The sequence below is a fragment of the Panthera onca genome, chromosome A1 (assembly GCF_046562875.1).
Source record: "Panthera onca isolate mPanOnc1 chromosome A1, mPanOnc1 haplotype 2, whole genome shotgun sequence".
Classification (NCBI taxonomy): domain Eukaryota; kingdom Metazoa; phylum Chordata; class Mammalia; order Carnivora; family Felidae; genus Panthera; species Panthera onca.
The window spans coordinates 204,749,488-204,765,976 of NC_138339.1; the positions used below are offsets into that span (position 1 = coordinate 204,749,488).

Below are 16,489 nucleotides of genomic sequence, written 5' to 3' on the forward strand. Positions count from 1 at the left end.
CTCTTGCCTCCTTAACACCTTCTCCTTTCCTTTCTTTTTCCCTCCTCTTGGCCATCTCCTTTCCCTCTTCTTTCTTTACCCTCTTTCTCTTTTTCCTCCTCTTTTTTCACCTTCCTCTTCTTCTACTTCTTCCATATTTATTATTTCTTGACTTCATAATAGGTTATTAAAATGATACAGATAACATTTACAGACTACACGTTTACGTCTACAAACTGACCTACAATACACTAGATCGTGTTAACACTGTTCTTTAAAGGTGTAGCGACTATAGATCTTTAACTGTTACTTTTTATGTGCGTATTTTTATGTGCATATTTTTTATGTGCGAATGTGTGTATATAAATCCTTACTACTGTGTATTTTTGGCTATCAGACTTCATTTACACTGAAAAGGAAGTAGAGTGTAATGATTAAGGAAACCAGGACAGTGCTCACCACAAAGACTGTCTGATTTCAGATCCTTGCTTCATCATTTAGGAGACGTGAGACCTTAGAAAAATCGCTTAACTTTTTTCTCCCTCAGTTTCTTGCTCTATAATATGGGACAATACCAACTTCATAGACTTATATACATTAAAAAGAGTTAATATTTGTAAACTGATTTATATAATGCCTGATGTGTAGAAAGCACTTTATAAATGTTTGATAAGTTACCCTCATCATAGGGTTATTAGGCATAAATGAATTAAAACATGTAGCTAGTACTTGATACATGCTATGTACTCAGTAAGCTTTTAAAATGTTGCTGGTTCTGGGAGTAGTGACTCTGGAGTTGAATAGATCAAGCAGTTGTATTAAGGCATTTAGATTATTTGCTGTTGGCAATTTAATTAATTTCAAATTTTCTGATAGCCTTGAAGAGGTTTTAGAAGCTTTAACATCAGCTGGAGAAGAAAGAAATGTTGACAGATTTTCATCTATTGTGGAAGGTCTCAGGCATGATTCAGCTCAGCTGCAGGTAAGTTTCAGGTATAATCTTACATATTGTTTTATAACTGTTTTCTGACTGGCTTATATTTAAGTACGAAACCCTGCATGCCATTGAATGTTTTATAACATTTCAAATAAATGTATAGAATTCTAATGTGTAATATATCACAATGTGTTCTTATAGTTATAACTTGGTGTATACCTGTTATTATTTCCTTGGGTTACTTTCTTAGATGCTGACTTCCTAGGGATTTCTATAAAATCGATAATCAAAGTCCATGAATTCTTTATTTTCTGTTAGTCTTACTACTTGATAATTACAACTTTTTATGAAGTTTGGACAATTAAGTGAATTACGGCTTTTTGCTGAATTATTAGTTTTTATATCTGAAAAGTTAAGAGTTTGCATGAATAATAAGGAGACCAAGGTACACTAGGATTTTCAAAGATATTTAAATATTTAAGTGCTATTGGGGCACCTGGGTGGCTCAGTTGGTTGAGCGTCCAACTTTGACTCAGGTCATGATCTCGTCAGGCTCTTTGCTCACGGCTCAGAGCCTGGAGCCTGCTTCCGGTTCTGTGTCTCCCTTTCTTTCTGCCCCTTCCCTGCTCACACACTGTCTTCTGTCTCTCAAAAATAAATAAATATTAAAAAATAAATTAAAAAATATTTAAGTGCTGTTATAGAAAGTCACTTTTTTTTTTAAGGAAGTTATTTTTAGACTTAACTAGTATAGTGTCCAAGCTGTATAACTAATGTTTATATAATTTCTCCTTTTTTTTTTTTTTTTAAAAAAAGAGGGGTTTTGTTTTAATTGCTGGAATTGTTAGTTATTGCTAATAACCTGAGTATCTTTAAGGAAATAATTAATACCTGACTCCCACCTCTGGATATTTTAAAAATTTAATTGGTATGACTTGGCTATTGGGATTTTTAAAGATTCTCAGATGATTCTAATGTGCAGCAATGATTAAAAACCAAAATGTGCTAATAATAGCTACAAAGTAAATTTATTTCCCCCTTAATTAGTAAAAAACTTCTAGTTTTAACTTTTATTTAAAGGTCTGTGCAGCTTGGCCTCTGTATTATTTTTCATTGTGGTAGGAATAAAGAAACCAAATCTTACGTTAAATTAAAAAAAAAAGATAGTATTTGATGAGCAATCAGAAAATTTTAGAGATGTCAAAATTAAAAAAATGTATTATGGTATTTCTGAGGATGGTGTTTGTGATGATGACCTTTCTGATGACAGTGTTTGTGAATGGCTGGTGAGGAACCCTGTTGTGATTTGTTTCTCTGGGCAACAGGTAGGGCTGGAGATCCGAGTATATATTCCCTAATGCATAGGTCCTGTTACCAGAGCTTCTGGAAAAAAGCCTCTACTTACTCATCAGGGCTTGTCAGAGAGCATGGGAGTAGGGGCCTGGGATGTGTTATCACCTCTGATGTGGACCTTACTCCTTCAGATTTTTCATATGTATTCTAGAGTCTTAGAGTCTACAGTGTGTATCCACGGACAAGGATGTCATTGCTCTCATTTCCCTTCTCTCTTTTTTTTTTTTTTAAATGTTTATTTTCTTTGAGAGTGTATGGGCGGGGGTGGGGCAGAGAGAGTGGGGGACAGAGGACCCAAAGGGGGTTTTACACTGACAGCAACGAGCCCCCTGTGGGGTTCGAACTCATGAACCGTGAGATCATTACCTGGTCCAAAGTTGGACACTCAACTGACTAAACCACCCAGGAGCCCCTCCCTTCTCCTCCTTTCTCATCTGGCCCCAGGCCTCCTATTTACCACAAGCCTAAGGAAGAGGGAACACAGAAAAAACTTCGTAGAGAAAAGCTGGTGACTTTACCTGAATTTTCCTTTAGTACCCAGGTTACCTTTTACCCGTATAATGTTTGTGCAGATAGCAACAGGTTATCAGATGAATTTTGGTCATTTGCATAGCATATTAGAGATCACGTCCAGTTTTTAAAATCTCACTTAGGAAATGTAATAGTCACATATAAACTTTATCCCCTAAATACTTTTTGTGCTAGTGTATACTTTTTGTATTTAATAATACATACATCCCAAGAGTGGACGGGATGCTGTCTTGGAATGGAAGGAGTAGACTTCTGAGTCAGATAGCTTGAATTTAAGTCCCAGCTCTTCCCATCCTGGCTCTGTGACCCAGGATCATGCCCCAGACCTCTTCTTTGCCTCCATTTTTTTTTTAATTGTAAGATAAGGAGACTGTTGATCACTACCCCATGGTCGATGTGGGGATTATATAGATTAATGTATTTAAAATGTTTAGTTCATTTGCCGTAAGAGTTGAGTAAATGGTAGACTTCAAAAGGAATTTTGTTCAATTAACAACAGTGGAGATTGGAGACTGAAGGCAATCTTCCTTTCTCAGAAACATTAGGAGTGTTGATACTAAAATTGTTACATAACTAGAGGCACCTGGGTGGCTCAGTTGGTTAAGCGTCCAACTTCGGCTCAGGTCATGATCTCACGGTTCATAGGTTCAAGCCCCACTTCGGGCTCCGTGATGACAGCTCAGAACCTGGAGCCTACTTTGGATTCTATCTCTCTGTCTCTCTCTCTGCCCGTCACCTGCTTGCATGCACACTCGCTCTCTCTCAAAAATAAACAAACATAAAAAAAAGAAACCATCAAAAGATTTTAAAAAATTGTTACATAATTAGAACTTCGCAATACCCATGAACATATCTCAGATTAACAAAATGCATGCTCACACACAACCTGTTCATGTATTTTTATAGCAGCTTTATTTGTCATAGACTCAAATTGGGAACAACCCAGAAGTTCTTCAACAGATGAAGGGTTAAACTGTGGTACACCTGTATCATAGAATACTACTCAGTAATGAAAAACAATGAACTATTGATATATACAACAGCTTAGGTGAATCTCCAGAGAATTACCTTGATTGAAAAATGCCAGTGCTAGGGGTGCCTGGGTGGCTCAGTCGGTTAAGCGTCTGACTTCAGCTCAGGTCACAATCTCACTGTCCGTGAGTTCGAGCCCCGCGTCGGGCTCTGTACTGACTGCTCAGAACCTGGAGCCTGTTTCAGATTCTGTGTCTCCCTCTCTCTCTGACCCTCCCCTGTTCATGCTCTGTCTCTCCCTGTCTCAAAAATAAATAAAATGTTAAAAAAAAATTAAAAAAAACCAAAAATGCCAGTGCTGTTGGTTACACACTTTGTGATTGCACTTATATAGCGTTCTTGAAAGAACCAAGTTTTAGAGACAGAGAACAGTTTAGTGGTTGCTAAAGATTTGGAACGGGGTCTGAGAAAGTGTTGGGTGTGACCATAAATGAATGGCAGCAGGGAGTTGTGTGTGGTGAAACAGTTCTGCATCTTGATCGTGGTGATGGTGACAAACGTACACATAGGATGAACTCACATAGAACTGTACATATACACACAAATGAGTGTAAGGCTGCTAAAAGCTAAGTAAGTTCTGTGGGTTGTACCAATTTCACTTTCCTGGTTTTTGTGTTGTATTATAATCATGCAAGGTGTTAGGAATACCTAGGATCTACTGTGCATTTGTTTCTTTTTGCAACTTTCTGTGTATCTACAATTATTTCAAAATAAACAGTTAAGAACAAATCTTGGTAAAACTAAGGTCCCAGTTTATGGCAATATTATATCATTTAACATTTTAAAGCTCTGTCTGACAAAGCATTAGAGACTGTTAAAAACTGAGAACAAACTGAGGGTTGATGGGGGGTGGGAGGGAGGGCAGGGTGGGTGATGGGTATTGAGGAGGGCACCTTTTGGGATGAGCACTGGGTGTTGTATGGAAACCAATTTGACAGTAAATTTCATATATTAAAAAATAAAAAAAATAAAAAAAAAATAAAGCTCTGTCTGAGGAAAGGGGTAAAAAATGTCTTGTTAAGAACAAAGCCGTTTTGGGGTGCCTGGTTGGCTCAACTGGCTAAGCATTTGACTCTTGGTTTCCACTCAGGTCATGATCTCATGGTTCGTGGGTTTGATCCCCACATCAGGCTCTGTGCTGACAGTGTGGAGCCCGCTTACGGTTCTCTCTGCACCCACCCCCACCCCCCCGCCCCTCATCTCTCTCTCTCTCTCTCTCTCTCTCTCTCAAAATAAAATTTTAAGAAAAAAAAGAACAAAGCCATGTTTAATCTAGGTAAATAACATGATTGACAGTTGAAAGGTGACCATTATAACCTTAAAATTCGTTATTTGCCTATTAAATTTGTTTTGGCTATCAAACATTGAGGTACATCTATTCGAACTTTAAGAATTATAACTGATTACCATATGAACCTGAAGGCAAACTACACGTATCAAAAACATTCTTGGGTATATTTAGTCATTTCTGTTATGGTAGTTACTCTCATTGAAGGTGCTACCATATGGAAAGATGATTGGTGTAGTTATGATAAATTTATATTTAGCTAGTAAATATCTATACAATTCTCTGAAAGAGAATAGTCAGTTAACAATTGAGAGTGGATTACTGGTTTAAAGACGACATTAAGACTTGAAGAAATTTAAACATTTATCTAAAGATCTGATATAAATTTGAAATGATTTTTTTAACAGCTTTATTGAGATAAAATCCACGTATCATAAAAGTTACCCATGTGACGTAGACAGTTCAGTATTTTGTGTATAATCAGAGTTGTGTAGCCTTCACCATAATCAACTTTAGAACCTTTTATTTACCCCTAAAAGAATCCCCCCACCCTACCCCTTCACGGTCAGCCTGCAATGCCCTCCTTCCCTCTAGCTCTAGGCAACTGCTAATCTACTTTCTCTCCCTATAGATTTTCATATTCTGGACATTTGATAAGAATAATACAATATGAGGTCCTTTCTGACTGATTGCATTCACTTAACATAATATTTTCAAGGTTCATTCATGTTGAAGTATGTGTCGCAACCTCATTTTTTTTCTGCTCCAAATATTATGCGTATTGTATGGATATTCCACATTTTGTTGATCATTTGTCAGTTGGTGGACATGTGAATTGTTTCTGCTTTTTGGCTTTTATGAGTAATGCTGCCTGTGAAAATTTGTGGAGATGATTTCTTTTTTTTTTTTTTCAATGACTGCTTGTTTGCCGTATTTAGTGTTAGGGGAATAAGGGTGGGGGCAGGGCTAGCAGCAACACCTCCCCTTGATAGTTATTTAAATCATCTGATTCAGTTCTTGAGAAATTTTATACCAAGATCTAGGTGGCTGATTGTATTTGCTTTTTTGAAAGTAATTTGTTTAGTTGTAAGTAATTATATTTTGTTTTATGGTTAGTTGTGTTATTTTTGAAACACTAAAATTTCTTCATACAGTTTTTAAAAGTTAATTTTCATTGAGAAGTGAAAATTCATTTTAGCATTTTTTTCCCCATTTTTCTGATAAGGCCAGATTAAATTTGTATGCTTTTGATGATGAATAAGCAATGGGAAGAATTTTAATTCTTATTTTCCCTACTCAACCCTTTTGTTGTGGATTTTTATTCTGGAAGGAAGGTTTCTCATTATTACTAAGCCTAATATATGAAATAGCTAGCAGATGGCAAGCTTAAGTTAGGAGTTAAAGGTACTGTTTTCCAGATAACTAACTTAAGGAGAAGGGTTGTGTGTTGGGGGGGGGGTAGTAAGTAGATTGTCTTTTTGGGGGTTGCTGGTTGTTCTCTGTTTCCTTTAAAAAGATCATGCAACACTTTAGTAATACCTAAAAATACTTTTCTCTTTGGATATTTCTGAATTTTCTACAATAAAGTATATTTTAGAGCTAGCTCATTATCAATTTGCCCATGAAACTATTGAGTACTAAGTGCCCATTTTATACCATTACCTGTATACTTTGCATTGATTGAAATGTGCTAGGCTGGTGGATATTAGCAAATCACCAAATTAAAAATAAAACTTGTTTGTCACTGAATAAAATAGAAACCAATTGTTTGCTTTTAAATTGGAGTAAGTGGGAGATGGTAAAATAAAAAAAAAAAATCTCATTGTTCTTTTATTGCAAAGTATAACATAGTACTTTTGAAAGGAGTGTTGTTAGATTTTTTTTTTTGAGTCTGATAATAATGAAGATAATGTGACTGCCTATGTTTTTGATAGAACTGAACATAACTTTCATTCCTCCCACGCATATGGTAGAGAAAGAAAGTGAAAAACTGAGTCCCAGAAATAAGTTAAAATTATTCTCAGGCCTTAGAGAGTCTTACCTATCAGAAAAGAAAGTACAAATATAAATATCAGACTTAAATTATACATTACTTTTTCTCAAGTGTATCAGAGAGATGTTTTCAGCTTCAAGCAGCATAATCCACTGTGGGTAATTTAAGCAGGAAATGGTGCTGGATACCTTAACAGAACTTGTGGGAGGGAACTGTGTGTGGATGGGTATTACAGACATAATGTAGAAGAAATGCCAGACAACATCCGTGAATGTTCTAAGGGAAAAACCACTCCCAACATTCTATTCTAGTCAGCACCTGAGACCATAGAGCAGACAATAGTGCTTCTGCCACAGACCCAAACCTTTCCTCATAGGGTCCGGTCTTGATATGTATGATTGTCCTCTCATACTGACACAGTCTGCTTTCCCAGAAGAGGGTTGGAATAAGTGCCGGTGAACCAGTCCCTAGTTTCAACCACATGTTGAATTTATCTATTATTTTCGTTTCTTTCCCTTTATTTTTCTTTTCCTTTCTACGTGTATCTTCTCCCTTCTCATTTTAGAGCCATAATTTGCTAGCGTATCGGAAACATTATCTGGATTCTAAAGAGTTTGTCCAAAGCCTTGCTGTTGGTCGGAGGACTGTTTGAATTGTGGTAGATTTTTGTCAGGAAAGGAATCAAAGGGTGGTAATCCTTGAGTTTTTTGGGGTGGTTGTTTGGCTTTGCTTCTGTGTACGTGTTTTCAGGCCTGTGGTGACTACGTGCTACATTTTTTCCTATGTTGTCTTCCTCTTTCAGTCCTCTTGGACTCATGGGTGGGGAGTGTCAAGAAGATGAAGGGTCTGTGATTTTGTGTCACTTATAAGTTAATGTGTTAGTTTGCCTTGTTAGTCTTATGCATGCTATGAGAAGACATAAATGCCTGGGTCGAAAACAAAGGACTTCATTACCCACAGCAATAGTAGTGGCTCAAGTACAGCTTTGTATCAGCCTCAGTTTCCAGTTGCAGTGGTTTGTGTTTTAGGAGAGAAACCTTGAGTTTAGGGAATTCAACTCTTCCATCACAGGCAGCGCTTTTTTTGATTGATAAAAGCTATGACAAAATCTCTTCAGTTTATCTCAGAGTATTTAATTAAAGCTCTTGGTCAGCCGTACTCTAAACAGTAAGTTGAGGCTAGCCTGTCATATGGACCTCAGCCAGGCCTTCCAGGTCCTAGATCCAGTCAGCTAAACAAACCCCACAGACCATCAAGGTCTGACTTTGAACACCAGGAGGCTTTTTTCTTAATTTTTTTCTGTTGGTTTTTCCACCTTGTCTGAGGTAGTCAGGTACAGAATGACATATTAGTGATTGCACAGACTTCCCTTGGTTCAGCAAGAAGGAAGTCTAGGGCAATACTTTTATCCATAACAACCCTGGCTAGTGAGTTGAATCTGAGTGCTTTCTGGGGCTAATGTGTGGTATCATTGATAATGTCAACTAAAATCGGGGACAGATTTCTTAGCACCTTTTCCACTTGGGTGATTCCCATCATAGGGATAACTGCCTGCATGTACACATAAATAACTTTTTTCTCCAGGACCAACGGTAGCCTCAGTTGGAGAGTGAGCTTGTCATGGTTGTCTGAGGACTGCACGGTGTACCGCTAGCATTTGCTTAAACACTTGAACATCTCTTATGATCACCTCTAAGGTGAAAGTTGGTGTTTTTCGAGAGACAAGCAAGTTAATGCCTTGCTTCTTCATAAGATGTGTGGTCTTGAATGTCCACATGGTGCTTCTGGAATGAAAGCATTGTTTACAGTTATTGGAGCCCCCCAAATGGGATCTTTATCAAATAGGGGGCTAATGGGTAATAGTGCTTAAAACGTGGCCTCCCAATTGTCTGATAAACAATAGGATTCCCAGTTCAGGATAAAATTGAGTGCAGGCCTTTGTTTTGGAGAGTCTAAAGATAGGGTGGGGATGCCAGGTTGTGCTACAGGACAGGAACTCTGAATTTAGGAAATCCTAATCTTTTATAATGGGTTGTAATTGTGCCTGCCTTTTGCTCCAAAGAGACATTATCTTTATTAGACTGGACATGAAGCATGCCTACCCATTTGCCGTTCAAACTTCCTTGAAAAGTTCATCCAGAAAAATGGCAGTCAGTGCCTTGGCTTGCAATGCATGCAGAAATGTAAGAGACCCATGGTGGTGCACTGTCATGCATTGGGGAGCAGACCACTAAACCTTCTCTTGTCACCCTCTTATTCTTCAGTCTGTGCTCTTATTGTTTTTCCTGTCATTCATCGTACCTTGGTGTAGCTAGAACGGAATGCATCCCTCATTAATTTTGGTTCATGCGGTACTACAGAGTAGTTTTCTCTACCTTAATTACAGACTGAGTGGACAGTGGACAAGAGTAGTAGATTATATCCTTCCAGGATTCGGTGGACTGGGGTGAATGATAGATATGTCTTTCTAGGATTCCCATAGATATTGCTCTACCCTGAAATGTATTTTCCAAAGAAGCAAAAGGGAGAAATATAATCCAGGTCTTTGTTGTCTCAAGAACTGTTACAAGAGGAAAGTAAGGTCTCAAACATATTCAGACACCTGGCATGCACATGGTGTTAACGAATGTCTCATGCTTACATACTAAAGTGGATAGGGTGCTCACATTTAGACAACAAGAAGAAAAAGTAAAAATCCCTGTTACAAAAGAAGTTTCATGTATAATACTTAAGAATCAGAAAAATTGAAAACGATATTCTCCGCAACTTGCTTTGTAGAACAAGGCTATGTTAATCTAGGTCCTTTGAGAAGCAAGTGATTTGATCAGCAAGGAGCTAGGGGAAATGCCTACTAGAGATCTGGAGAGGGCTGGGGCAGGTGGGGAGATGTCCAGCTCAGTGCACACTTGACCCCAGGTGGAGGAGAGAAGGAAGGAGGCTTGGGGGAAGTATCTTAGGCTGCTGTGCAGTTCCGGGAGAACTTGGCAACGTGGTTGGGGAATCCTCAAGTCAAAGCCCTTCATGTCCTGTCTCACTATTCTTGCTGTGTGCAGACACTGGCTGGGAGAAGCCGGTGGGAAGTGTGGGTTTGACTCAAATCTTGTGATGGATTTCACAGGGAGCAGCTGGGGCTGGGCTGTTAGTCATTTATACTCCCTGCAGTCAAGGAACTGCATTCCCATGGCTGTTGTAAAGGCACAGTTTCTCTTAAAAACAAAATAAAAAAAGCCTCTTCAATTTCTGGATTTTATTGAGTTCAAATACAGAATAGATATTTGTAAAATTGATTGGATCACATTTTCATATGTCTCAGAAAGTAGGAAAAATTACCTTTAATTGAGTTATAGTCACTGTACCTTGCAATCTGTTATTAGACAATATTTGAGAAATAGAACATTGAAACAAATCATGGGTTAAAATACCCTTTTAGATACAGTCAAGTTTATTTGCTTCTGTTTCTTTTCTTTTCCGTACCCCTGAAATGCTCAAAATATTCTCAAGTTTAATTTTGCTTAAGACCAAATAAAGTCCTCATTATAATAAATAGTCCTACCTTAATTTACTATTTTGTCTTGTTTCAAGTATCTCCACACTCCCCCACAAAATTACTAACCGAAGTTTTCAGTTTCAGATAACTTATTCTCACCGTTAATGAAGGACCCAAATGAAGAACAGAGAGTATAGAAAATGTATTTTTAGGATTATTGTGGAGGCATTCCAGAAGGATGCAGAGATCAGTTTAATTCCTCTCTGTTTTGACTACTTCTATTGAGGTTTACATCAGTAGGATTCATATGTCAATATGAATCAAAAGGTTAAATGTATTAAAATGGACTGGTAAATAATAGGCCATTAAGTGAAGACATTAAAGAAACATAGTGGGACAATCTAATGTGACCTCATATTGTCATATGGAGTACACACTTAAGTATAAATTGTGGCGAACATTTTTGTCTAGCACATACTGCCAATTTTCTGAGTTTACATAATAAATTTATTCAGTTATGCTATAGTAGATTGCCAGAAAGATAAACTTACTTCATGCTTCAGAGGTAACTGCACAGAGTTTCATAATTAAGCAGTCAATTAGTTAATTATTCAGTGACTGCTGTGCGCTGAATTATACTAGGACCATAAAGAAGTATACTCCTGCCCTTAAGAAGCTTATACTTGGGAATCTGAAGATAGCTAATGTTTCATAAGAAAAATGCAGTAGTTAAGGCGTACAGCAAAATGCATGAGAGGACACAGAAGAAATTAATGCTGTTTCAGAGGGAAGTTTCTGAATAAATATTTAAAAATCCATTTGTTTTTCCAGTATTTCTATACGTATAAATCGTAGCCTCTTGAATCCTGCAGTTTATTTCTCTGTGTTTATGTGGGTTCTACGCAGGTACCTTGGACTCTGAGTTGTTCTTTGTGTCTATAATTGACAGAGCACTGAACTGGAAGTTAAAATTATAGAACTTGACATCTGCTGATCTACTTAAATGTTTCTGTGTTTGTCCATATAATGTAGTCTGGTTAGTTTTTATTCTGAGTTAATGCAGTGCTTTTTAAATTCTTTGGAGTTTGTCTGCAGTAGAGGGGAACTTCATCTGTAAGCATCATTTACTCATTTTAACTTGAGAAATATGAAATTTGATTGTGCAAAGAAAAACAAATGATTTCAGCAATGGGTTAGGAAAGACGGAGAGCAGACTAAGTTGTATCTTCCAAGCCCATGTAATAATTATTCACAGATTCCGATAGAATTTCTATGTAAGTACTTGACTGGTACTTGTTTATAATGTGAATTTAGCTTGTGCAGCTGATATATTTTCAGTGTCATATAGCCATCGTTTTACTTGTAAAAACATCTACTTGTGTTTAGAATGAACATGTTGACTGAAGTGTGAGCTTTCTTTTTTGTTTTGTGTTTTGTTTTTAAAGTATGAGCTTTCTAAAGAATATGCTTGCTTTGGCTTTCAGATATCTTCTCAGTTCCTTCGGCACAATCATGGAGAAGGCATTTTCTGTGATGGCCTTCGAAAAACTTGGATGAGCTTTTATGGTTGGGCCTCAGGCATCACACCTGTTAGGGTCCCTTGAATTTTCTGCTTGGAGTTTTGCAAAAGGGTCAAAGGTTCTTGTTCGAAGTTTAAAAATGCATAAAGTGGTTTTTTCTCCTCATATTTGTTTTCAGCATAGTGATAATTAGCCATAGTGCAGTTGTGTACCAGAGGAAATTTAGGTGCTGTGTATTCACATGTGAGCAAACCTGCCTGTTTTCAAGGGCAGAAAGCTGCTTTGCTGCTGAAGTGATGTACATGGGGCATCTTTCTTTCTTTGTCTTGCCGATTAACCTTTTTCCAGGTTGAATGATTTTTCTTTGATCATTTGCTTTGTTCCTAAGATTGCCTTGGAACAGCTCTATTCCTCATACTGAGTATCTTTGAGATTTCTGTTTACGGTTTATTTACTTTGCCCCCTGTTGCGTGTCTGTGCCTTCTAGTCTCCTGCACTGTTTACATTTCTCTCACTATTTATAATTACAGCTCTGGCTGTGCATTTTCCTCATCTTTGTCTGTGGGCTTTCCCAGCCCCAGTCCTTACAGTGCACCTTCTGTTTGCCGCTGCTCTTGAGGAAACCTTCAGCCATCCTAAGCCCTAGATGGACATACACACACTCCTCCAGCTATAACTTTTGTTAAATACTTTATTTCATGCAAGCCTCCTTTTTGATAATTAAGGTAAGAGTAACAAAATGAGCTTACAGTATTTGCTTTCCGAATCATCAGAACTGAGTCCATGATTTAACACCTAAAGAGAAGTGCCTTACTCGCTGAAAGCAAAGGTTAATAACCAGTATTTCTAAAGTATAAAGATGTGCTTGGAGCAAGGAGAAGAATATTTTAGTGCCGATTTTAATGGTATGCTTTTGTTTGCTGATTGCATATGGTACCCATGAGAAGGCAAGTGTTGTCCTACTTGGGACAGCAACTCTGCCTTTTTATAGAAACTGTTCTTATCAAGTCACCAATTTGCCAAAACCAATGTTAATTTATTGGTCATCTTATTTGACCTATTAGAGCCTCTGACTGAGTTGATCACCCTCTCTGTTGAGAAACTTTTCCTCCCATATTTCCTGAGCACCACAATCTTATTTTTCTTCTACCTTTTTGATGCATTTTATGCTTAAAAATTTTTTTTTTTTTTTGAGTTTACTTATTTATTTTGAGAGAGATAGAGACAGCATGAGTGAGGAGGGGCAGAGAGGGAGATAGAAAATCCCAACCAGGCTCCATTCTGCTAGTGCAGAGCCAGATGCAGGGCTTGAACTCATGAAACTAGGAGCTCATGACCTGAGCCAAAAAACTAAGAGTCACACCTTCATCCACCTGAGCCATCCAGGTGCCCGGATGCCTTTTTACTTTATTTGCCCAGCCTTGAAAGCAAAACCTGCCATTGAAATGCCCCATCAGTTCCTGTATGTCACCTTTCCTTTCTGCTACTCCTAGATGGTTCTATGCAAGACCTTGATTTTTATGTACAGTTGCTGTGGTCATCTTTTTCTTGAACCTGGCTGTCCTATATCCAGTTTTCTTCTCCACTTTATTTCGATGCTCATCACTAAAATGTATTTCTAACCCAACTCCCCTGATCTGTCGTTCCAAGCCTCTTTCTCCCATCTTAATGAATGATTTAATTTCTACCTTAATAAATGATAATTCCATCCTTTGAATTGCCCAATCTAAAAACCTTGGAGTCAATCTTGACTCTCATTTCTGATAGTGATTTTTGTCTTTTCTCATAGCTATATCCCTACTACTGAGAAGTGCTGAGGGGGCACCAATAAATAGGCTTTGAGGAAATGAAATGGTTGAGCTAGTAAACAGAAAGTGAATTCTGCATTCTGATGCCCAAAGATAGAGGCTTTAGTTAAATTAGGATGTTTCCAGGAAGGCAGAAGCACTGTTTACTTACCCTCATCTACTTCATAGGGAGGTAGATTTTGTCACGCTATTAAACAATTAGAATGCTAAATACAAATTAATGAAAATCGTATATGCTACACTTTTGGAACATGAAACAGGATGGTGATTCTTTTATGATGAATATCATAATGCCATTATTTCCTTGAGCTTCTGTTAATATCCCCTGCTGACACAGGCTAGGTACCCAATAACTAAACATTTTTTTTAATGAATTAATGATTCCTAATGTACATTTTAATCTCAGAATTTTAAAAGCAGGGTTTATTCTATTCTCTGAATCCCATTTCTCATAGAGTAATACACTCTGGCTCCATCCACACTGTTGCAAATAGCAAGATTTCATTCTTTTTGTTGGCTGAGTAATATTCCATTGTATGTGTATATACACACACCATATCTTCTTTATCCATTCATCAGTTGATGGACATTTCGACTCCATATTTTGCTGTTGTTGATGATGCTTGTATAAATATCAGATTGTGTGTGCCCCTTGAAATCTGTATTTTTGTGTCCTATTATGCTAAGTGAAATAAGTAAGAGAAAGACAAATACCATAGAATTTCATTCATATGTGAACTTTAAGAAACAAAAGAGAAACATAGGGGAAGGGGAAAAAAATCATAAGAGACTCTTAACTATTGAGAAAAAACAGGGTTGATGGAGGGAGGTGGGTGGGGAATGGACAGCATGGGTGATGGGTACTAAGGAGGGCACTTGTTCAAATGAGCACTGGGTGTTAAATGTAAGTGATGAAGCACTAAATTTTATGCCTGAAACCAATTTTACCATATATGTTAACTAAATAGAATTTAACTAACACTTGAAATAGCACCCCCCTCCACCTCTTTCTTTCCTTGTACTTTATAGCTTTGTTAATGGTACCTCCTCTTGTCTAGTTGAAGAACAAAGGAGAGGGGCTCTCACAAATTCTTTTCTTCTACCCCATGTCCACCAAGCCATCAAATTCTGTCAGTTTCCATAGATTTCAAATGTTCAAGCTCTCATCATTGCTCACTAAAGTTGCTTCTACAATAGTTTCTTAACTAATATTATTACCTCTACTGTTGCCTCTCCTTTACATTCCTTGTAGTTTCTCCTATTTCCAGTTGAACCTGAACTTTCTGACTTGGCATACAAAGCTGTGCCTCATCTGGCCTGTGTCCTTGTCCAACCTCATCTCTAGTGACTCCTGGAGCCGCTCTCTCCTGAATCCTTTGTGATGCAACGGAAGGGCCCAGGGCCCAGGTTTTCTAACCGGTTAATTCCTTAGATGCTGAGAACATCTCATCTCAGTCCTTCACTTCATCAGGCTGCCTTCCTATTTATCTTTAAGAGTCAATGCCGTTACCCAGCTGTCCTTGTTTTTATTTGGTTTCTCCACATTCCCAGTATATATGGAACATATCTTTTCTACATAGTATATTTTTATCATTGATCTATTGTCTTCATGAGGACAGGCAGCATGATCTGTTCACCTTCATAGTTCGTGAGCCTTTTCCACTGTCTGTAGGAATTGATTTGTATGACATAGATGCTATATTGGCCCCTGCTTCTGCCGGTATGCTATATTAGTTTGAAATTGTGTGATAAAACAAGTCTTTATGTCTGAGTATACATTTTTAAAAACCTAGAAAGAACTCTTTGATCCTTACCTTGATTATAGAATTTTTTTTGTCTATAAGGAAACATTACATTTTGCTGTGTATTTGCATATTTTCCTAGGCCTGTGTTTACATGACATTAATTTAAGAGTGGTTATAGGTCATGATAATGGCAAATTACCATTAGAATTGGGAAGGGATTTTAGATAATGAACTTAAATTCATTATTTCAGCTTAAGTCAATTTTCTGTTTTTCCTTTTATAGAAAATTGCCCTTTAGGATACTTCCTGGAAAGAATGTGGATTATCCTTTTCCCTTCTTTCTCTTCAATTTCATGCTGCTATTGTTCTACACATATTTACTTTACATTTAGATCCTATTTCCTGCTAATTTTTATGCTGCTATTTTTGCTGCATTGAGCCCTTTATAATTTACATCTTTTCCAGAAACCTCGTGGTTAATACTAATTTATTTGCTCAAATGTAGAGAAATATTATCTTTGTAAGATCTTTGAGATCTTTTAAAAGTCTATACTATTGCTGAAAAGGTATTTTTGTCGGTACTGGGTAATGACTGACAAGGAGGTGGAAAGAAAGTATTTTAAACCTTGTGACATGAACCAGTTACAGCTGAGTGAATGTGTACTGGAAAGGTAGCCTCTGTTTTTAAGTTTATTCTTTTTTTTATTCTAAGTATTTCCCTTTTCTCTATTTATCTTCTGGCACATTTCCTTCCTCCAGTTTAAATAGTCTTAAGTTTTGACAGTAGGGGCATGCTGGTCAGATTTTAGTATTTAG

General features: G+C 37.3%; 1 protein-coding gene across 5 annotated transcripts in view; it reads left to right on the forward strand.

Moving 5' to 3' along the window:
- Positions 1-16,489, forward strand: part of DIAPH3 (diaphanous related formin 3) — a 516,220-nt gene that overhangs the window by 145,703 nt on the left and 354,028 nt on the right. For all 5 annotated transcript variants that reach the window (XR_013550080.2, XM_078433000.2, XM_078433008.2 and 2 more), the window contains one exon: positions 856-961. Coding sequence is in view for 4 of the 5 variants with exons in the window: in XM_078433000.2 (XP_078289126.1) it covers positions 856-961 (106 nt within the window). In the remaining variant the exon portion in view is untranslated. The remainder of the gene's footprint in view (positions 1-855; positions 962-16,489) is intronic.